Source organism: Pelmatolapia mariae, linkage group LG10_11 (assembly GCF_036321145.2).
Source record: "Pelmatolapia mariae isolate MD_Pm_ZW linkage group LG10_11, Pm_UMD_F_2, whole genome shotgun sequence".
In the NCBI taxonomy this organism is placed as follows: Eukaryota; Metazoa; Chordata; class Actinopteri; order Cichliformes; family Cichlidae; genus Pelmatolapia; species Pelmatolapia mariae.
This window is the reverse complement of record NC_086236.1, coordinates 58,325,838-58,348,557: the sequence shown is the minus strand read 5'-3', so window position 1 is coordinate 58,348,557 and position 22,720 is coordinate 58,325,838. Positions and strand designations below refer to the sequence as shown.

The window sequence follows — 22,720 nt, the reverse complement described above, 5'->3', positions numbered from 1 at the left end:
ATATGGCAAAATGTTATAAATGTCAATGATATCGTATCTTGGGGTGTTTGGTGACTCCCACCTATATAAAAAGCAGTGAGGTCCTCGGTTTTTCTCCTTATGGTGACAAAGGCCGATGTGGCATCGGGTGAACTGAGCCTCATTTAGATGACTAGACGAGTGTTTACACACACCTAGACTGATACGGGGAGATTTATAGCTCACGTCACATGTGCACGTGGGGTTTTGAGACTCTCTAAGGGCTGCCAGCTTCTACACAGATCCACAAATGTAAGCAGCATTCACGTACTAACAGAAAACTGGTGCATTTGGGCTTCCCGTGGAATTCCCCAATTTATGATTACAGACGCCATATAGGAGCCTGGATGTAGTCATTCTACATCACCTGGATTAAATCTATATTTAAAAATGAGCAAGAGTTATCCTATACTCGCTTCAGAGAAGGAGCTCTAACTGACCGTTTTACAACAGAAGAACATCCAGCATGTAGTGCAGGTTATTTAAACCATATATTAACTTTCACAGGCTATTACTCGTTTTCTAGTCGAGGGATGATATATGAAAAACGCATGAAGCTCAGATGTCCCAGTTCTCCACCCTCACTTGAAAGCAGCTTACATTTGTCAGCTTAAAAATTGTCTCCAAAGCCCATGTGCACATGTGACGGGATCTGTGCGTGTCACCGGGGATTTATACTTATGTGTAGGGACGTCGTAACCCCTTCCCCCGAATCCTACGACGTCACCAGACGTGCACCAGCTTACTGGAAATGTAACTACAGGTGGCGTCGAAGGAGCTGGCAGCTGCTGTGATTGGCCTGTGGATCCCTCCTATGCATTTCCTGCTACCTGTTCGCCGCAGTTTTTGAATTTATCGCCGAGAATAATAATAATCATCATCACCTCAGTATAAAGACTCACAAACCTTGAATTGGATAAGTGAAAGAAAAAGGATGGATGGAGATGTTAGGGAGATAGTTTCGGCAATCAGTATGGATGTGATGAAATATACAAAGAAGTGGAAGGGGGCCGGGGGAGGGGTGGCGAGGGACAAAAAATTAGCCCCGGGGGGAGAGACAAAAAAGCAACAGACCACTACAAAGAGTGGGGACCCAAGAGGGGAAAAGCCCCGGCATTTTATTTGTTTCCATCGTGGCTGACACCGCATATAAAACACCGGGACAGACGATAAGGTAATTACAGGGAACACCACGCAAAAGCTGGCAACTACGTCGGTCAGTTACGTAGCTTACGTCGTCAGCTGTACAAAGGTTCACCGCAGAAGTGATGATTAGACTTCTGCGATCAACAGGCGATTCGTGCACGGATATTTAACGACCTGTAAGTGAGCGAAAAGAACATCACAAGTATTTGTAGACATTTGTGCGCGCTGGAAGTAAAAAGCTAAAATAGCAGATTTGTGAAGTTTAGCTTAAATGTGTGTGTAAATTATTACTATTTATTCACATTATGGGATCTCTTTAGATTACTCTGTATTTGTGTTTCGATTGGAGCAGGTATTTGCCAGGGCTTAGAATTTACGCACAAGTGGTTGTACACTAATCTTGGTTCAGACTTGTGGGTCTTGTCACTTTGGGACTAATTTCACTCCATACAGTAAGTCGGCAGCTGATCTGTGGGATCCAGACGGGACTGGAGGAAAAACCAGAACAAGGCAAAGCAGGAATTTCTGGAGTTTCTTAAGGAAAAAATGACTAAACCTAATTACTCCGGCACCTATCATATGGTGGAGCAGGAGAATATGGACGCCTACCTGACAGGTTTAGGTACCAGTCTTTATGCAGCATATTTTATAGTATTATTACCATCAAATGTTTAATGGGTAAAACCCTCTAATTTAACATTCATCTTTCATGCTTTTATCTTTAAATAATTGTTTATATGTTGACTGATTTATAATCTTCAGTGTCTGATTTAGTGATGTGGACTGTCTACATTTCCAGCAGCACATTAGTGTAATGAAATCACCACCTTTGACCCACTTACACCCTCACAAGTGTGTGTTCACTCCACCTGCAGTGTCTGCGGTAGAAAAGATCCCCCCATAAGTGTGGCTTACAAAATCTCTCCCTCTTTTCTCCCAGATGTTAATGTTGCTTTGAGGAAGATCGTGTGTATGTTGAAGCCCACTAAAGAGATCATCCATGACCCAGAGACAGGAGCCATGAAAATCAACACAATCACTACCTTCAAGAATTTCAGCATGGATTTTAATATTGGAAAAGAATTTACTGAGGACCTGGGGATAGTGGATGGCCGTACCTGTCAGGTGTGTGTTGTGTTTTTTCCAAAGTTTGCTTTGAAGGTTAGGTACTTGAGTAAAGTCTGTACACTTCCCGCTGGGATTATTCCATAACCACTCGTTGTTGTTTAAAAACCCAGAATAAGAAACATTCAGCTCCTTCCCAAGTAACCATTCAATGATGGGCTATGATGATATTCTTCAGCTGAATGCTAAACAGAGAGGACTCATATCCCAGATTTATGATCTTATCAGTAACCTTAATCCATGCTCCACTGACTGTCTGAGACTGGGACACTGACTTGGGGATAACTTTAACTGATGAGCCCTGGAACTCTGTCCTAAACTTGGTGCGCTAATCATCTGTCTTTGCTGGTGCAAAGTGTTCACTTAACTAATGCTAGATTAGTAAGGATTTATCCAAATGCTGACCCGAAATGTCCTCGGTGAGAGTCCAGACAGCAGATCTGACACACATGTGTTGGTCGTGCCCGGGATTGCCCTCCTTATGGTGAAGAATTTTTAAAGCATTTGGTGAAATGTTTAAAATGTAATGTGACCCTGAGGCGGGGTTTGTGCACATTTGCCAGCCAGGACTCGTGTAATTGTGGCTTTTACCACTTTGCTTGTAAAATGCTTGAGTTTTCAGAAATGGGAAGTGTGTCATGGCCCAAACAGAGGAGGTTCCTCTGTTGTATTGATTTGATTTATTGATTTAATGATGCTCATCAGTCTGGAGAGGTTATAAAACCATCCTTAAAGAGTTTGTCTCGACAACAGTGACAGTGTTCAGGTTACTGAGTCTAAGATCAGCAGAACATTAAACAGCGATGGAGTCCATCATAGCAGCGCAAACTCCACCTGCAGATTGCTAAAGATCTCACTGGGAAACCAGAAGGCTGTTTGAAGTAGAATTCATGTATAGATGATACTGAAGTAGAACTTTTTAGTATGAAATAAGAAGTCTTATGTTTGGACAAAGGAAATGGCGATGGTGGCGTCATGTTTTGGATCGGTTTTTGTGCATTTAGTCTTAAACAACTTGATGAACAAATTAATTCTGAATCATACCAGAAAAGTCTCAAGGAGGGAGGTGACAGGACCCCTGTCCGTGGATTAAATCTCAGGAGGAAATGGATCATAAAACAAAAAAATAACCCCAAACTCACAAGTTGTTCCACCAAAGTGATGTTAAGGAGATCAAAGATAATGTTTTGGAAAGTCAAAGCCCAAGCTTTTATCTTTAAATGTTCTTTTTTTTTAGTTATTACTGTCTACAGGGGGTCACATGATACAAAAGATGCAAAGGTTCATGAGCTCTTACATTTAGAGATATAATATTGGATCATTTTTTATCAGGTCCAACTAATATATTCATGTAATTTTTAAACAAATATCTAAAATCTGATGTTTTTGTTCACATCTTTGAAAAAATGAAGTATATTTTAAAGGCTCCATGACCTTTCACGCATCACTGTATTAGTCTCCCCTTTTTGCACCGCACAAAGCTTCTTGTCTCTTTGTGTGGCTGAGTGTTGAGTGGGCTACTTTACATGCTAATGTCTCACACTAACGGCATCTCTGTGGTTACACAGACTACAGTAGATTGGGACGGAGACAAGCTGGTTTGTGTACAGCGAGGCGAGAAAGAGGGACGAGGCTGGACGCACTGGCTGGAGGGCGACAAGCTGCATTTGGTAAGGATGTACGAGGGGAACAAGAGGCCAGTGCAGAGAGAAAGCAAGGAAGAGGGAACAAGGAAAATGAAAGCTTAAAGGGAAGTGATGGAGAAATTGATATGCTAAATGAGGGAGGGTATTCAAATAAGGCAAGTTTTAGAAGTTATTCATTGGCTAATTCTGTTACTGTCTTTGTGAGAAAAGGTTTTTATTAAGAGGTCTGTGGAGTTTGTATGTGCCTAGGGGAAAGTCCATCACCTAACAAAGGAGTACACACAAACTGAATGCACATAGCTTATCTTTCATTGCTGGTTACGTTTTCAAACGGTTAGCATTCTCCCACTAAAAAGCTCTCACAAATTTAGAGAAAGTGTTGCCAATGCTAAACTCAATATGCTGGGGAATACCAGCGACGGTTTCAGAGGTTACACAAAGGGAACAGTGAGGGACTAATGAAGAGCTGGAGGAGGAAAGTGGGAGCAGGCTGAAAAGACCTGATGAATAGATGGTGAAAGAGTGGAAGACGGATTATGACGTCAAAGCATGAGCTGGGGGGGGGGGGGGGGGGGGGGGGGGGGTGTTCTGGACAGAATCCCAAATGTTCTTGTTGCTTCTCACCATTCATTTACACCCTCTCACCTCATGTTTTTTTCCCTCTTCTTCTCCGCCTCGTCTCTGCAGGAAATGAGAGTTCAAGGCGTCACAGCAAAGCAAGTCTTCAAGAAGGCTGAATGAAGTCACTGAAAATGTTTTACAGTGAATAGTCTCATTTTAAACGTAGCCGGTACGAGAGTCGTGTTTATAGTATTATTTATTAACAATATATTTGAAGTACTGAATATTTGTGGAAAAAAACATTGTTCTGAGAGAAGAGAGTTGTAGAGCTTTTGTAACGGTCTTTCCCTATATTGCACAATCTTATAAAGAAGTGATGCATCTGTCATGTTTCTTATTTTAAATGATAAGGTGTGTGTGTGTGTTGGGGGGGTGTTGCTGCATCTTCATATCTAAAGTGATTTTTATGCATTATTGCACTGGAGCCCTGAACTTCTACAGAAATTACCAAATGGAAGTGCATGTGAAAACTGTCTGGGACAGTCGGATCGGATGCTAGCTGATCTTTAACCTCCGGCTTCCTGGTTCAAAGTCCGCGTGATGTCGCCTTGCGCCCATGTGACAGTAGAACACTTAAATATGCATTCACTGCCAGTGAGTGGGCGTCATGCGTCCTGCCTCCTGCACTCGCTTTCAGCACTGCAAAAGCTGAAGAGGGGAAACTGGCGAGTACACGCTCGCACTCAGCAGAGTGACCATGCTCTCTGCTGAGCTGCACTCAATCAAGATGCTAGAGGAGGGCTGAGAGTCAGTAGTGTGTGAATGTATGAGTGATGAACTGAAAGGTTGCAAGAAAAACATGAAAAATTGAATTAATTCAATAACTGAAGGTGCTATTTTATGCAAAATTTATTACAGAAAACATAAAAATTGCCATAAAGTGACTGCAAGCACAAAACTGAAAGGATCATACATCTTCAGCTTTTAAATGCAACATGTCCTCCAAATGTTAGAGACATATCTGAATACATTTTATTTTTTCCCTTTGAAATGTCCAATTTTAGAACATGTTTCTTTTATTAGCATGAAGACAACGTCTGTTGTGTTTGTTATAACCATTACTAGATCACCTGTTTCCAAACTTCAGTGTTTTTGCTTGGGTGACCAGATGTCCCTTTTTTTTGTGGGACTCCGCAGCAGTTTTATGACATCTCCCACATACAGAAGCAGAGTCCCACATTTACACTGCACTTTCCTAAACTCTGTTTTGTTTTTTCTGTTTTGTTTTTTTTTTAGCCTTCCCTGAGTTTAAAGAACGCAGAGAAGGCTTTTTATTATATTTAACTGGAGGTTAGCCTGTCCCATCAGAGCAAGAAGTCACCAAAAAGTTAGCAGCTTGTTTAATCTGATGGAACCTACCACAAAGAAAATGATTTGGCAGTTTATACTGAGAAATACAATTTTTGTCTCTTTAGATAAAATTATACTTCAATTTCACAGATGGGGAAATATGGCATGAAGTGACACAGTGCATGTGTGTTATAATTGACTAGAAAAATCTTAATATTTTTTTTAGATATAGCTAATATAAGAACATGAATCATGAATACAGGGTTAAATAAGGACTACTGCATAACAGGTTAGTTTAGTTGGCCTTTACATGCTAGACTCATGTCTGATTTATTGTATTTTTTTTAAGTTTGGTATGAAACTTTCAGACATGGCATCTGGTCACCCTAATCATAATTCTGATCATCACACAAGCCTAAGATGTAATATTTCCTTCAGTTGATTTGCTTGTTAAGGTCAGTTCTCCATTAGTAGTTTAACGTTTGGCACCTGCGCCATTTCTTCATCTTTTTTCCTCCAATATAAAAAGTACAGCATAAAAAAAGTAAAAGCAAATAACTTTTATATTTTTCAATTGTTTCCTTTTTTAATGTTATATATAATTCTTTTATTTTTTAATGTTTTATATAATTAAAACTACAAACTAGAAAATTACACTTAAAAAAATCACATTTATTCTAAATAATATCTATAGACTCATTACCTCAAAAAATGCTTCTGTTCTGGGGGATACATTAAGGCTGAGACTGTTGGATTTTTACAATGTCACGTAGGTTGCATTTGTCAAGTCTTTCCATACTTAACAAGCTTGTAAACAATTTTAAGACAATTTTAACAGAAACATAGAAAAGCAAACAAACATAAAAATAATATGCTCAGAAAAAAATTGCTAGCACCTTTAGACAAACGTGTTTGCTAAATTAATTTTTGTCCCTACTTGAAAGGAAGTGAGCTATATAACAGAAATCCCACTGATTTGTCTTTGTAGTGCTTCTCTCCTTTCTCTCTTCCAGCTCAATCAGCTGTAACTGTTCAAACTTCCTTTTATCTGAGAAGCTGCTTACAATAATGCTTTCAGACTTTCTCTTTCACTGTTAGCTGTCATTTCAGTGTTTAACTCAAATAACTTAAACCTCTTATTTTTAAAGCTTAAATTAAAAATAAACTTGCAAACACCCTCACCATATGGTCCACATATGGTTAAGTGTCTACCAAAGGTCATCTGCTCATGTCACAGCTGTTCCTCCACCCCTGACTTCTTCCTGGATGATGGAGGGGCTGGAAGAAGGGATGGCACAGAGCAGAGGAAAGAGAAATACGCTTTGAGGGCTCGTACTCCAGCATCCTCTCTAGGAGATCGAAAAAATGGTGGTGTTCTCTCCCGTGTGATAACAAGTATTCCTGTAAAACAAGGAGAGAGACATTATATTCAAATGGTGGGCACTGAGCAGATAATGCTTATCTGTGGTCCGCCTGCCCACGGCTCACCCTTAACGGCTTGCATTTGGATTTGACGTAGCGTCCAGCTTTGGAGCACTCGTTCCAGTCTAGATGTCCACGGTGGAAATACTTCTGCTTTCTGAGAATCAAAATGAAGAGTCGTCAGATCAAAGTGTTTCAGAGTTTGTGACAATGAGAGGGTGCACGAGCGGGATACCTGCTCCTCTGAATCATCCTCTGAGGAATCGGTCCCTGTACTCTCTCTATCATAGCAAGATGCTCCTTGTTGTCATGAGTCTGTAAGTGGACACAAGAGGAAGTAAAGACCATGACAAATAAAAAGACAAAGTTCGTCTTACTTTTATGTCGAATGTGTGACCTGGAAGAGTGTGAACCCTTTGTAGTATTCAAACAGGATGCAGCCGATACTCCACACATCACACGGTTGACTCCAACCCAACTCTGTGGAAGAAGGAAGAGCTTTGTTACCAACTGGACTGGACAGGTCCTGGATACTCCCCGAGCTAAAATGACATTTCTTACCAAGTATGACCTCTGGGGCTCGGTAGTGACGAGTAGAGATGATGACAGAGTGATGTTCGTGGTCAAAGGTGGCGCTGCCGAAGTCGACGAGCCGCACTGTGGTGTCATTTATCCGCCTTTCATTGCACTTCTAAATGGGCGACAGGTGCAAACACTGTAAACCCTCCCAACTTCGCTCATTTAAAGTATAATCTTTGTATTTTCCTGCTATTGATGATGCTTTGATAAAAATGATAAAGAGCATTAGGCTTGAGCTAATGTGATGAAAATAACATAAAAAGTTATGAACAATTTTACAACACCGCAACACGGTAGGACAAAACAAGAACTGGTCTATCAGATTAGAAAAACAGCAACAACAAAAACGCTACTATCGGCTGTTTCCATGTGGACAAGGGGTCACTGTAGCTGGTAGCTCTGCATGTTTGATTTGGTAGCGTTTTACAGCAGATGCCCTTCGTGACACAACCCCACCAGCAGATAAACCCCCTTAATCTCCCACTTCTTTTTTGGTTGGATTAAACTAATTAGATTAAACATCTCAATTAACTAACTGAATCAACGTCTCACAACGTCTCAATTAACCCAGTTAACCTTAAAAAAAACCCTGCTTGGTGGATTTAACTAATTCCAAGAATGTCAACAAGCTTGTTTTCCCTAATATCAAAAACAGCTCTGAGCCCATAAATCAGTCTTATACAGTATGTGTTTCTCTCCTAAACAGCCTTGGCTAATTAAAACATATAAAAAGTTTTCTCTTGTGAAAAACTAAGTGCACCCTATGATTCATGAGCTTGGCTTTAACCAGGACCACCTTTAGCAGCAACGACTTGAAGTTTGTTTTCTGACTTGCTTCAAATTATGTTTATGCACAGCTCCACTTAGAGGTCAGCACTTGGACTGTGTGTCTGCAGGCTGGTGCATTTGGGATCAATTTCATCCAAGCGTTATCTGGTCTTACATTTGACTCTAGAATACTTTGGTAAAAGTCTTCACAGTCAACTTAATGAGTGCAAGGTCATTGAGTTGAGCCCAATTCATCTCCCCTCTGTCACTGTGCTTGACAGTCGGTATGAGCTGTTGCTGTGTCATTTTTTTTGCTAAATGCAACACTGTGTCTCCACTTTGGTCTTGTCTGTTCACAGGACATTGGTCCAGAAGCCATGTGATTTGTTCAAACCAAGCCATGGTGCCATCATAAAGTTTAGTATTTAGTTTTCTTTTTTATGTGGCTGCGAAAAACTAAGAAAAAGTGGAGATTTCCATAAATAAAAATTCAGCAATATGTCTCAGAGCTGCCACATATTTTCCTGCAAAGGTCAACAAACAGGCTGCAGCCTTCCTGGATAAATATGAGATTATAAAAAGCATACATGTGGGTGTCTGAGTTCTGCTGAAACAAATTTGCACCCAAATGAAAAGCTGCATTTTTCTGCCATCATTAATTCCCGCTTTTTCTACCATCCCCTGAAGCGCTCAGCCTTCACGCCTGCAGCCATTTCTGACCTTCTCAGCGTTGTATATGAGGGAGTAGTCCGAGTTGACAAAGAGGATGTTCTCAGGCTTCAGGTCAGTGTGAGTCAGCTTGTTGTCATGGAGAACTGCAGAGGAAACGGGAGGGAAGTTCAAATGAGGAAGTTTATAATGAGCAGACATACCTCAAATCTCAGTTGATAGGTTGGTTGGTTGATTGTAGACAGCTGGATGTGACAGATTTACAGCAGCGAATTAAATGTTAGTAGATAGGATATTATAAAGATTATATATCAGAAACCCGAATGAAGCCACTCTGTCTGATGAAATGTTGGTTTAATTAAAGCAGAGGGACTCTTTGATGGTGTGATGCGTCCCAGCTGAGGAGTAACCTCCAGGGCCGAAAACTGAACCCGAGGTGAAGCTGCCAAAGACTACAGCTTCTCTAATGGCCACTTGAGGCCAGTTCCAAAAGCAAGTCAATCCCCATGACCCCATGTGTTAAAACACGTTTACAGTACAAACATGCACCAAGTGGCATTCGAGTTTTTAAAAAAGCTTTTTAATAGAGAAATTTAATATTATTACATCCTGTGTGGTACAGCCCTGCTTCAGGTTTAGTTTGCAATATCTGTGCATTGCACGTGCATCCAAAAATGTGATATCTCTTGTCTCCAAAAAACAAAAACATTTTAATGACCAAAAAAGTAGCATTAAACTAATCTAAACCAATGTGTGAAGTCACAGTGGATGAACCCATCTTCTATAAAATCTGTGGTTGCAGCTCATCTTTTGTGCTGTTTATGTTTGAATATTTAGGAGTGCATGCTCTGCTTTTATTTTGGAGAATCGTAGGCCGCGGTTTGCAGCATCCTGTCTCATTCTGAAGTTAATTTGCCAGCATGATATCAAGCAAATGATACCATGTTATGGCTACATAACAAATGGTTGTACTGAATATGAAATTAATATTTGATATGACTAAATTATAAATAGCAGACTTGTCTGCTTGACTACAGAGATTTGCAAATGATTGCGTTCGGTTATTGACTAGAATTAATCACTGAATGATATCAATCATCGTGAATGAAATCAATCACTCACTGCCCTAACTGCTCCTGCGTCTTGCTCTAATTTGCCGTGTTTAATCTGCTTAGTCTCATCCCTGGCATTGATGCAGAGGTGCAGCAGAAAAGGGAAAGTGGTGCTGCACACTCTGTATGATGCATATTGGACTCACAGCTGACGGCGTGGCAGATCTGCTGGGCCATGTGTCGGATCTGGTTAATTGGATACGGCAGGAAGTTGTTTGATTTCAAGAAGTCAAATGTGCTGAGAGACAGCAGCTCAAAGGAGATGCACACATGGCCGTAGTAGTTAAACCAGTTGAGCATCTGCACGCAGTTACTGATGAGGAAGAGAAACAGAGGGTGAAACATAAAGCACATGAAACGGGTAACAGCATTTCAATCACAGACTCACTGTTTGTTGTGCGGATCCTTCTCACTGATCTTCTCCAGGACGTTGATTTCCAGTTTGGCTGCTTCTCTGTATTTGTCCTGGTTCTTAATGATCTTCAATGCGACTTGATTTCCTCCTCTGTTTTTATAATAATAATAATAATAATAATGGATTGCGTTTATATAGTGCTTTTCGAGACCCTCAAAGCACTGTTTTTTAAATATACCCCCCCCCACACACACACACACACACACTGCACATTGATTCAACTTGAAACTCCTGATGAAAAGCTTACCTGCTGTGGTCCACACACTGAACCACTTTCCCAAAGGTCCCCTCACCTAAAGTGTCGACTATCTCATCTGCAAGACAGATAAAGATCAGCTTAATGACGGAGCACCATAACAAGGCTGCTTACTCTTCCTACATCTGTACTGCAACCTACATCTGTCGTCAAGGACGTCACCACTTTTGTAGATCAGGTGACCATTTTCAGAGTCCCTCTCACTGTCGTTTGCAGCCTGGCCGCTTCTCTGCAAACAAAGTCAGCCACATTCATGACAAGGTGGAGCAAAAGATCAAAGAAACATCAACCTGCTTCTGTCACACCCCACCGAGTAACATCTGACCTCTGGGTCTGTAAGGAGAAAGGTCACCAGCTGGACATACCTGTGCACTCAAGCTTGCATGGTTATAGAAGCTCACACAGCTTTGTGTACTTCCTCCTGCCGAGGCTGTCCTAATGCAGCCATGATTAATGCATTAAGGTTGATCTCAAAGACCTGAGCCTGCCCTAAAGGGGGCTCATAAGAAATGCCAGATGACTCTCTTTGGAGGAGCTGAGGCTCTATTTCCATCCACATTCTGAGACTGTTATTAATATCAGAAGCTCAGCATGTGAGTAACTGACACTTAGCGCAGGACATGGGCCACTGACATACATAAACACAACCAATCTGCACATTCATTGTTAGAAAGCTGGTGATCTTTAAGAGATCAACACATAGTGCAGCTGGTTAAAAGTAAATCACACAGACTTAGAAAGAGACACAAAAACATGCTCAAAGAACGCAGATACTCACAGAAAGGCAGAGGCAAATACAGTCCAGAAAACCCTTAAACAGAGAATGCAGCTCTGTCTTTCCCATCGCACAGCAGTGCAGATCTACTCAGAGAAAAGACGAGCCTGAGTGGAAGAGAGGCGGATGGAGGGATGCTGCACCGAAGGTGAAGGCGAGATGCAGGTGAGGTAGCGGCAGGAACAAAAGGCGATGAGGAGATGTGGAGAGGAAAGGCGCCAAGGTCGGCACGATAAATAGTCAAGTAGCAGCACGGGAACAAACTGGAGGACGAGGAGTTGTGAAAAAGTAAAAAATAGCCCGCAGTGTTGTCAGCTGAAACCAGAAGTGAAAGGAAGACACGATGCCAAAGCTTCACCACGAAAGTGACAAAAGAAGAAAAAATATCTTAGGGAGAATAGGGAAAAAGTAAAAGGCAAACACTGAAAGTAAGCAAACACGACAGCTGAAGCAGACAAACACAAAAAGTGAGGAACAGACGGACAGAGAGGAGGGCGAGCTGAGACAGACGCTAAGAATAAACTTTGGTCACAACCCCCTGAGAAAGTTTTCAGATGAGAATCAAGATGTGGGCACAGGGGCTGAGCGGATCCAGTTTCACTCAACTTACTTACTCTCCTCCTCGCACCTCCTTAACCCCAGCAGTATGTTTTTCCACACCCGTCCTCCTCCGCATGCTACAGATACTTTGTTGCGTGCATGCAGCGCACGCTTTCGTCACAGAAATAACTCACAGAGGTCACAAAAATTCATTTATTTTGCAGTTCAACAGAGCACAGCACACTTCAACTGAGTGCACAGAACAACAACATTTCTGTTTGATTGCAGATAAAACGATAAAAATTGTTAAAATATTTATCAGAAATCTCATAAACCTGGTAGCACTAAGGAACAATTATAAAAACAACATTTAATCGCATTAAAAGCTCGATAAAATGCTTTTTAAACCCTTCTTGTGAAATGATCTCTCACAAAACACTGCTTTGTATTTATGATACTGTTGAACACGAAGTTTCCAGTCTGGCTTTAAAACGGAACAAGTCCGATCAGGAGGCTCAGCGCTGCTTCGCTGCTTCCATGTTACAAAGGCAGATCTTTTTCTTCATAGTTGGAGCCACGAAATATGAAGATGTCACCATAAGGCTCATCCTGCTCCACACGCAGCTTCCTGGCAGATAAAGATGCTACCCACCAACATAACACACACACACATAAACGGTCACTGAAGCACAGAAAAGATCTCATGTTTTTAAAGCAAATTACTTTTCCATGAATGTACACAAGTCACCAGTTTGTTTGTTCATCAGTTCATTCCTAAAGCTTCCACTAGTGACACTGTTTGTTATTTCAACCTTTATAAACTGAAGGTCACGGGCCAGGGACCGCCACAGCCTTGGCGCTGTACCGTTAATACAATTTTAACATGAGTGACAGGACAGTTCGATGATAAGTGAAAGTGCCTCCTTACCCAGAAGCCGCTGAAAAACATTGCTGACAGTTTTGCGATTGACCTCGGGCGGCAAGAGGGACTGAAAAAGCAGAGGCTCTACTTCACCCTCGGCCAATTCTGGCAGCAACCTGGCAACAAACAAGCCACATTCCTGTCTCCAAATCAAACTCAAACATCGGGAGACACTAAAGAGAGAGTCGTCTCTGTTTTTCTGCTGGTTATTACCGAGGTGACTCTGCGGCTACTCTCCCAGGCAACTCGTCCGACACCTCTGGGATGTCCCTCAGTGTAGAAATAGACCTGGAGAGAGTGGACCTGCCAAATGATGGGTGCACATGAGTGTGATTGCTCACACACACACACACACACACCTGCACATCAACACACACAGAGATCTTCTTTGATACTTACTTACCCTTCAGATAGATATAAGGGGGAGATCTCTCGAGACACCTCTCTCTGGTCACTGCCCTCCAGTGGCAGTGTACCCTGGGCTGGATGTATACATGCATATTAAAATGAATGCATCTTATCGTATTTTAAAAGCCGTTAGTGTTACACACCTGACCTGACCTCTGACCTCAGCCTCACCCCATGTGAATGCACAGAAAGTTTTAGCTTGTGCCAAATAAATCTGCAACGCTAACACACTGAGGACAAAATGTTACATCCAGTTAAGCTAAAAAAAACTACACACATCTGCTAATTTAAACCTAAAATTGGCTTCTGCTCTGTTTTGTGTGTTGTGAATTTCTACCTTTAATCCAAAGACTGTATACAAAGATGGACGTAACTATTTTTATGACACTCAGTAGTTATTCAGGTCATGTTGAAGCCTCAGCCCCTTTCTAATTACTAACCGGGGCGGATGGCTTGGAGCCTGGTTCCGCAGGAGGTTTCTTCCTGTTAAAAGGGAGTTTTTCCTTCCCACTGTTGCCAAGTGCTTGCTCATAGGGGGTCATTTGATTATTGTGGGTGTTTCTTGTGTATTTGTTTAACAAAGTAGGGTAGCTTACAGTATAAAGCACCTTGTGAGACAGTTGTTGTGAACTGGTGCTTTAAATAAAACTGAGTGTAACTGAATGTTTGTGATTTGTGGTGTGTTGAAATCATGTGTGATTAGTGAGTGGGTTGGGTGAGTGATATAAAATTCATGATACTGCACACAGTAGCAGCATGCAAGGTAGGCCTGGCTTAAAGCATTAATTGTGCTCACTGATTCTAATAGGGTTCATAATAAAATATACTGCCTTGAAAAACACTTGAAATTAGTGCTTGAGATCTTAAACCCTTCAGGAAAGTTTTTACTAAGATATCAGGATAGTGCAACTTATGGTGTCGCCCCCTGCTGGTCATGACTTCATCACTAGCTTTAGTTTTTAGAACTGGAATCTACATCCATCTTTGCATACCGGTGATAATCTTTGATAATCTTACCTGAAATATCAAGCATCTCTGTTTCTGCCATTTCTCTGAGGACCTGCTTCACGCAAAGACATAAGTAATGAATTAACAACTGTGGGTGTTTTCACATCTCCTGCATTAAAAGCCTTTGCAGACATCCCTGCCAATCACTGCCCACATAACAAACAGCTTTTCCACACCTCTCTTTCAGGAACCTCGATCATCTCACGCTCTCTCTCCCTTTCAGAATCAGTGGATTCGGGGCCTCGCTCCCCAACTTGCAGGTCCGAGCCCGAGAGGGGTGTGATGGTTGCACTCTGTCTCCATAGAAACTGAACCTCTTCAGGCAAGACTGCAGGGGAAAATAGCTTCGTGGTTTATTTTTGAAAAGGTTACTTGAGTCACACCATTAATAGAGCTGGAGCGGCCGCTGAATATAAGAAGTGAGGGGAATAAATAGAATTCAAGGTTCCATGTGAAGCTTTTACTGCAACAATTTAGAGGAGCCAGCATTAAAAATATTAGCAGTTAGATTATTAGAAGCCTGTAATTAGAAAAGAAAGGAGCTCGCAGCATAGTCCATGGCCATACTAGAAAACCAACAGTGCACAGCTCTACCCGATTTCCATCTGAGTAATGAGTAAGGTATAAAGGGGGGTGAGATTTAAACAGATGTTTCTGGGGTGACGAGAGGATGCTTTGCTCTATTTTTAGCAGCTGTGATACTGACAGGTGCAGGGCTTGTTGAAGAGATCAGCAGCAGGAAGGATCCTTTGAAAGGAAAGCGGGGCGAGGAGTGGTCGCCTCGTCTCGGTCAAAGGGTCGTCGATCTGTCGCTGCAGATCATCCTGGGAGAGCTGCGTCACCGGGTCAAAGAAGATCAGCTGCCTCCTTCTCCTCTTCCTCTTCTTCATCTCTGGTGAAGCCACATCCTGGGGGTGAGGAAAATAGATTGACTAAAGGGGACCAGAGATTTGTAAGTTGTAGCTAATGTCTTGTTTTTATGTTACGATTTAGTAAAAGAGGGTTAGGGAGATTTTTCAAAAGGGGGTGGGGGTAGCTACCCTACAAAATATTCCTCCAGTTGGTGTTAATCTTCCACCAGAATGGAAAGCTCTCAGGGAGGCTTCACACTCAGTTTTAAGACATTTCTATACCTATTCAAGACCTAAACAAAGCAAAATGACAGTAATTTTCCCTTTAAAACTAGAACTGTAATCTCTGAATAACTGATTCCAAAGATTTCAGCTGGTAATATGGACTCTATATAGTCTCAGCAAAGTATTATACACAAGCCACTTTATTAAGTACAGCCATTTAACTTCTTATTAACACAAATATCTAATCAGCCAATCAAATGGAAGCAACTTTGCATATTTAGAATTGGAAGCATTTATGATTCCAGGTCGGGACTGCCTAAAGACAGCACTCTACTGCTGAAACCCGGGATTGAACCAAAGCTTTAGAGCTTCAGTCTAAAGCTCTCCCAACTGAGCTATTTCAGCATGTTTGGGTAAGTAGGTACAGATAATGAACAAAAAGACGTGCTGAAGTTCAATCTCAACATCAGAAAGAGGAAGAAGAGAGAGATTTAGGTGTTTTTGCCACAAAACCATGCGTAGGGTTTAAAGAGGGATGGTCAGAAAAGTAGTGATATAATGTGGAAGATATTTTCTTTGCACGCTTTGGGCCCTCAGAGCCTGAGCATCGTTTAAACATTGCAGCCTACGTCAGTATTGCTGCTATGTCCATTACTTTACAACCACTGTGTGCCCATCCTGCTTCCAGCAAGATAACAAAGCTGAAATCACCTTTTTTTTTAACATGACAATGGGTTTACATCTCAGTCAAACAGAGCACCGTTGGGATGTGGTGAAACAGGAGATTGACATTGTGGATGTGCAGCCATCAAATCTGCAGCAACCGAGTGATGCTATCATGTCAATCTGGACAAACTTGATTCATTATTTATTATCATTTCTAGCTGCACATATAATCTTACATGTTTGACCTTCTTAAATAGTACTGGCAGTAATGAGAGCATCACAGGGTCTACAGATTGGTGTGCGTGGGAGGGGTAAAGATACTTAATGTTCATCTGTTAGGGCAAAACCGTTTACAGCTCTTTCTGTTTTTGTTAAATACATTAAATATTTCTGTCATTTAAGTAAAACCCACAAAAGCCAGCACCTCCAACTCCAGACTTCTTAGACGCCTTTCACGTTCCTTTGCTGCAGAGGGCGGAGAAGGCAGGCCGGGCACAGAGACGGGCGTGAGCTGGTCTGTGGGGGGCTTCTCTGCGGGCAGGCCTGGCTCTTCCTGAGGCAACAAAATAGCCTCCTCACTGGAAAGAGTAGTGGGCTGCAACCTGACACAGGTAATAACACAGTAAGTGGATCACTGTTTGTTTGTCGTGGTATTTTCTGTTTACATAAGTGTCTCTAAGTTACTCTAGAGTGGATCCTGTGAGCTCCTTTGCTCCGTGTTTCTCCAGGTCGCCCTCTCGTTCTTCCCGTTCCACCTCTTTTTCTTGTTCCCCTGCTGCCACCTTTTCTCCCGGTATCTCCAAATCTCCTGTTAGAAAAGATTATAGATTATGTTATGTCCCATTCTACGTTTTGTTTTTGTTTTTGAAAATGCAACATCACAGAAGCTTTTTGCTACACACCTTCTGGAAAGTGATCTGTTTGTGCCAGCAGGAAGTCAATAGTATCTGGATGGTCATCAACCAGCTCTGCACCCTCAAACTAGCAGTGAAATAAGGCAGATGATGAGCAGAGATATTACACTGAAGATCTGTTTCCTTTTTACTCCCCTACCTCTGTAACGGGGATACCAACAGGCTCCGCCTCTCTCAGAGTGATGGCCTCTGGAGACACAGTTATACCTGCGAAAACAGAGTCGTGAATACACATTAATATAAAAGTCACTATTTCAGCATCAACTCCACAGAGGCCAGCAGAAGCTATGACTAATCATGTTTAAATTAAAGTGCTCTCCTCCGCTGAGTGAAATTTAGCTGCACAACCCTTCCTGACTCTGAGGCATCACTTTCTGCAAATTAAGTGTTTGAAGGCACTCTGCTCTGCTCTGCTTTGACCTGCCGTTTTCTTTCTGCTCCTCACTTCTGGCTGGATTTGCAGTGTGAGCTCATGCAGGGACATGGACATGCTGCACATCCCTGAACACATTTCTACAGAAAAATAAGCCATGTGAGCAGATATTATTTGAACAACTAGTGCAGGTGTATCTGCTTAAAGTGCAAAAGGTTCCTGCTTCTATAGGAATTAAGAAGATAAGTAGGCGCTGCTAAATAAACTTGATTTGATTAACAATATCCGTGCCAAAGATGAAATAAGATGCAATAGTGATTAAAAAAAGCTTTCTGCTCCTTATTTTGGTGTATCTGTATATATTATTCATAGAACAGCAACGTTCTAGGAGATGCTGAACGATTCTTGAGTTAATGGTAAGTTCAAACCAATACTTGGAAAAGTGTGAGTTGATCATCAGCACATGTGAGCACCTCTATAAAACAGAGACTTTTCAGTTTTCTGGTCTGGGGCATTCAGTTTTGTGCTAACACAACACCAAAGAGGAAAGAAAGCAGGGAAGCATTTGTTGTTCCCCATCAATCTGGGAAAGGTTAAAAAGCCATTTCAAAACAATTTAAAGTCCATTCAACTTTCTACAGAGAGAAAAGTTGTTCACAAGTGGAAAACATTCAAGACAGCTGCACACAGGTGAGACGACACAATGCTCAGAGAAATTGGAAAAAAACAACGAGCCACATCTCAGACTCTCCAGATCTCAGTCAGCATGTTAAATGTTAAAGTTCATGACAGTGCAATCAGGAGAAGACTGAACAAGTACAGCTTGTTTGGGCTGCCAGGAGAACATCTCCTCTCTCTAAAAGGATCATGGTAGTTTAAATCTGAACAAACCACAAGACTTCAGGAACAATGTCCTTTGGAGAGATGAAACCAAAGTGGAGATATTTGGCCATGATGAACAGTGATATGTTGGGTGAAAGCCAAACACTGCATGTCAGCACAAACACCTCATACAAACTGTCAAACATGGTGGTGAGGGGTACCTTACAGTCACTGAGTCATGAACTCCTCTGCATACTAAAGTATTATAAAGTCAAAGGTGAAGCCAGCTGAAGCCTGCCTGAATTATGTCATAGAACAGGACAATGATCACAGCAGCAAATCTACAACAAAATGTTTGAAAAAGAAAAGAGTCAAAATCTAGAACTCAATCTGACAGAAATGGTCCTTAAGAAAGACCAACCCTTGGCAACAGCCTATACCTAGGAGGGGTTTTAGGTATAAGTAAGTAAGTAAGTAAGTAAGGGACCTTGAGAGAGCTGCGCACAAATAAATCCCCACAAACCTTCATGAACTACTTCGTAAAGAGGAGTGGGCCAAAATTCCTCCACAACAATGTGAGGGACTGATAAAGTCCCAGGGAAAGTGATTTCTTCAAGCTGTTGCTGCTAAAGGTGGTTCCACAAGCTGCTGAATCATGTCGTATACTTACCTTTGCACTCAGTGTTTCTACATTTAGGCTTTTTGTTAAATTAATTATGACAAGGTGTAATGTGACATGTGTTGTTCATTTGAGGCTGTATTTAAATGATTTTAAGACCTGCTAAGGTCATTCTTTTAGTATGACTTGATACATACATAAAAAGGAAAGAAAACTAGTACACTTTTTCAATTCAGCAACTTTAACACATCCTACCGCTTTCCAGTGCAGCAGCTGGACTGATCAGTTCAGGATGCTCAGGAGAGGCTTCTCTCAGATACTCCCAACTCATCTGAGAATCAATACAGCCAGAGAACTCTTAGTTTATGAACTAATAAGATGATTTACAGCTCCACTTTCACTTATTAACTGCTACTATTTAGTTGCGACCTGTACTAGTGTACTGGGGCTGGGCATGGCATCCTGCAGCTGCATCACTCCAAATAAAGGGTCGGGAGCGCCGTCTGTCTCCTCCAGCAGAGTCAGGGCATCTGGCAGGACCAGAGATGGTCTGGAAAACAACAGGAAGCTCAGTGCCAGGAAACAGCTGTTACTCTGGGATTGAACATGAAGGTAAATATGCTGAGCATAATTTCTCACCTGCTGTGGTCATCCATATCAATTTTCTGTGAGGGTCTCTGTTTGACCAGCTGTCCCACAATGGACTGAAGTTCCTCTGAAAGGACAACAAATGAATCAACATCAGGATCACTTATGTCTCTCCTTCCTTCAGTGTGTAAATGCCTCCTTACCCAGAAGAATAGCACACTGCCGGTGGTAGACCACAACGATACCATACTGAAGCTGAGAGGACAGGTAGAGGGAGAATCGGGGTCGGGGCAGACCTGGACGAGGTGGTGCGACCCGCTCCAGCAGGTAGTTTATGATGTCATCACTGGATGAGCATTAACTTTATTTTAATATGCAAGCAAGCTAAAAATGTGAGAAAATGACTCAAATAACTCCTTACCAGGTGCTTCTAACGTTGACTTTCAGGAAATCCCGGCGGGGAACCTTGATTCCTTTGGTAGCTGCCAGCCTGAAATGGGCACAGGGGATTAATGACGACTCATGTTTTATTTTACTGAAGATGATAATCAGGATTAAAAGCTAAAGAACGAATAAATAATGTTTAATCTTTTAAACTGTAACAGAAAAGAACCAAAGACAGTCTGTGGTTGGGAAAAGTTTATGGTACCATTAACACGAGATTCACCTCTCCGTCTACTCGCTCTTGTGCTCCGTTTTTGGAGTAAAACTGAGCAAGTATCAGTTAAAAATACCAATAGATTCTCATAGTTTTAACACCCTTTGATGCTCATTGTTGCATTTGGGCATTTTGGCTTTTTTCATATTTCTTGTTTGAAGATATTCAAAATATTTTCAGTCAGTGAAAGGTCTGGTCTGCAGGGAGGCCAGTCCAGCACCTGAACTCTTCTACTATGAAGTCATCCATAGATGCAGTATGTGGCTTATCATTATCTTTGTCTTGCTGAAATATACAAGGATTTCCCAGAAGAACAAAACCTCATTCTGGATGGGAGCATATGTTGCTCTATAGGTAGCAACATATGCCAGTTGCTTGCACAGTCAGGCAGCATTCCCATCAGACATGCAGGCTTTTCAACTGAGCACTGATATCAATGGTCCCTCTCCTCTTCAGTACAGAGGACGCTCCATGAATGTTTTATAATAATTTGTGGCTGACACACTGAACTGTGTTTACAGACGACTTCTGCAAATGTTTCTGAGCCCTGCAGTGATTTGTTTTTGGCAGATTCACATCTGTTTTTGATGCAGCACCGCCTGATGGCCAGAAGATCACAAGCGTCCAGTTTTAATTTACAGCCTGTTCCAGCCTTGTGCAGAGAGATTTCTCCAGATTCTCTGAATCTTTTAAATTTTATATACTGTAGATGATGAATTATTCAAAGACTTTGCAATTTTCATTGAAAAACATTACTCTGAAATCCCAGAAAGTTGATTCTATTCATCTGGATGTAATGTTTTCAGTGGGAGAAACGTTTCATCACTCATTCAAGTGACTTCTTCAAACCTTATGAACATCTTATAATTCTGTGATTGCAGCCATTCTCCAACTGTCTGTGAATGATACTCATGGCCATTGATTAATGGGCATACATCAAAATGTTACTCTGAAATTGTTCCACAATTCTGCAGATGCATTTTTTTCCAGACTGATGAATCTCTGTCTATTTAAGATGCTGTTTTAATGCTCAGTTATGTTACTCTGCTCTGCTGCCAATTAAGTTAGTTGCAAAATGTTCCTCCGCCTGTCTCCCCCTCCAGCCCAGCATCTTCGAGATATGTTGCTAACAAGAAATTCAAACTGAACTAATATTTTACATGATTAAAAATGTCTCAGTCGAAACATCTCATATGTTTTCTATGTTCTATTGAGAGTAAAATTTAGGGTTTATAAAATTTGCAAATCACTCCATTGTTGTTTTTATTTTCATTTTACACAGCATAGGTCAGTGAATTCTTAAGTGTACTTAGGACAAATGTACAAATGTGTACTTTTTTTTAAAGTACACATTTGTGTATGAAAAATGATTCCATATTTGGCACATTAACAATTTACCCGTTTCTAACCTTTAATAGATGCAGTTTCATTTGCTTTTAAGCTAAAAACCGATCGAAATTACTTTGATCATCATATAAAGAATTTTTTTCACCGTTTTAAAAATGTCTGAAAGTACTTTGAATAAATACAAAGATGGGAATGCCCTCATTTTACGTTTGATCTCTCAATCTTCAAAGCTAGCGTCTTTTATAAACATGTTTATGTTTGTTTAACCTCAGCTGCACCTGCACCGTGCGATCTTTTTTTTTTTTTACATATTTAAATATACATATGCACTCAGAGGCAGAATGTGAGTTTTACATGCATAAAAATGTTGGTAAAATGTATGTAAAATTGATAAACTCCCCCCAAAACTAACACACAGTGCACCGGCTATTTTCCTTGTGAGGAAGTACATACATTTAATTACTTTAACGGGTCGACAGAAACGTGCTTCTGTTAGGCTTTTATAGACTAAATTATTAATATGTTTAACCACTTAAAATGTACTTAAACCCCGTGTTCTCTCTGGGTAAAGGAAGACTGGAACATAAAACGTAACCATCAGTGAGTCTGAATGTATACTTCAGGGGTTTGTGCACATTGGCAACATTTTTTCCCAGATTTAAGCTTTTTCATGATTAGAAACTAGTCTAAAATACCCCTTTTCCTATTAAACGTAATGATTTTTAAAACATCTTATCAATAATGTTAGCTGACATGAAACGGCCTAATTAGCCTACTGACTAAGCGCTGTGGAGTACATCTATGTGTCGATTGAAAGATTATAACCAGGTTTTTACTCACCAGATGGTAGAAAAGCATCCTGTGTGACGCTTTAAAACTGTGGGATAGTAAAACATTTCAGCAAATTTTTGATAAATCAATTAATTAGAGATAAAAT

General features: G+C 41.1%; 3 protein-coding genes across 4 annotated transcripts; 1 reads left to right on the top strand and 2 right to left on the bottom strand.

The window, feature by feature from the left end:
* Positions 1 to 1,209: 1,209 nt before the first annotated feature.
* On the top strand, positions 1,210 to 4,879 carry LOC134637745 (retinol-binding protein 1-like). Of its 2 annotated transcripts, none has more exons than XM_063488264.1 (5): positions 1,210 to 1,340; positions 1,618 to 1,780; positions 2,105 to 2,289; positions 3,858 to 3,959; positions 4,623 to 4,879. In XM_063488264.1, the coding sequence occupies exons 2-5, from the start codon at positions 1,711 to 1,713 to the stop codon at positions 4,674 to 4,676; spliced, it is 411 nt and encodes a 136-aa protein (XP_063344334.1). In that variant the 5' UTR covers positions 1,210 to 1,340; positions 1,618 to 1,710; the 3' UTR covers positions 4,677 to 4,879. The 2 variants fall into 2 exon arrangements, with proteins under 2 accessions (XP_063344334.1, XP_063344332.1); XM_063488262.1 differs by having other exon boundaries at positions 1,618 to 1,786.
* A 2,181-nt stretch (positions 4,880 to 7,060) lies between these two features.
* clk2b (CDC-like kinase 2b) lies at positions 7,061 to 11,941 on the bottom strand. The gene is made up of 11 exons (XM_063484853.2): positions 11,846 to 11,941; positions 11,209 to 11,296; positions 11,059 to 11,125; positions 10,785 to 10,901; positions 10,543 to 10,709; positions 9,336 to 9,430; positions 7,830 to 7,959; positions 7,666 to 7,748; positions 7,504 to 7,583; positions 7,335 to 7,425; positions 7,061 to 7,247 (listed from the first exon to the last, which is right to left on the bottom strand). The coding sequence occupies exons 1-11, from the start codon at positions 11,909 to 11,911 to the stop codon at positions 7,065 to 7,067; spliced, it is 1,167 nt and encodes a 388-aa protein (XP_063340923.2). The 5' UTR covers positions 11,912 to 11,941; the 3' UTR covers positions 7,061 to 7,064.
* Positions 11,942 to 12,815: 874 nt separating this feature from the next.
* On the bottom strand, positions 12,816 to 22,641 carry LOC134635470 (meiotic recombination protein REC8 homolog). Its single transcript, XM_063484852.1, has 17 exons — positions 22,624 to 22,641; positions 20,200 to 20,339; positions 19,982 to 20,124; positions 19,830 to 19,905; positions 19,620 to 19,740; positions 19,446 to 19,521; positions 17,516 to 17,583; positions 17,365 to 17,443; positions 17,147 to 17,270; positions 16,887 to 17,064; positions 15,427 to 15,628; positions 14,897 to 15,048; positions 14,730 to 14,775; positions 13,708 to 13,786; positions 13,518 to 13,607; positions 13,311 to 13,420; positions 12,816 to 13,026 (listed from the first exon to the last, which is right to left on the bottom strand). Exons 1-17 carry the CDS (start codon positions 22,639 to 22,641, stop codon positions 12,923 to 12,925), a joined length of 1,806 nt encoding a protein of 601 aa, XP_063340922.1. The 3' UTR covers positions 12,816 to 12,922.
* Positions 22,642 to 22,720: the final 79 nt, after the last annotated feature.

Coding starts and splice junctions, on each gene's coding strand:
- LOC134637745 (XM_063488262.1), top strand. CDS start 1,711: ATGACTAAACCTAATTACTCCGGCACCTATCATATGGTGGAGCAGGAG. Junction 1,787..2,104: donor CGCCTACCTGACAGGTTTAG/GTACCAGTCTTT, acceptor CTTTTCTCCCAG/ATGTTAATGTTGCTTTGAGG. Junction 2,290..3,857: donor TGGATGGCCGTACCTGTCAG/GTGTGTGTTGTG, acceptor GTGGTTACACAG/ACTACAGTAGATTGGGACGG.
- clk2b (XM_063484853.2), bottom strand. CDS start 11,911: ATGGGAAAGACAGAGCTGCATTCTCTGTTTAAGGGTTTTCTGGACTGT. Junction 11,126..11,208: donor TGACGTCCTTGACGACAGAT/GTAGGTTGCAGT, acceptor TCTGTCTTGCAG/ATGAGATAGTCGACACTTTA. Junction 7,749..7,829: donor AGCCCCAGAGGTCATACTTG/GTAAGAAATGTC, acceptor CTTCTTCCACAG/AGTTGGGTTGGAGTCAACCG.
- LOC134635470 (XM_063484852.1), bottom strand. Junction 19,741..19,829: donor GATATGGATGACCACAGCAG/GTGAGAAATTAT, acceptor GTTGTTTTCCAG/ACCATCTCTGGTCCTGCCAG. Junction 13,421..13,517: donor GTAGCCGCAGAGTCACCTCG/GTAATAACCAGC, acceptor GTTTGTTGCCAG/GTTGCTGCCAGAATTGGCCG.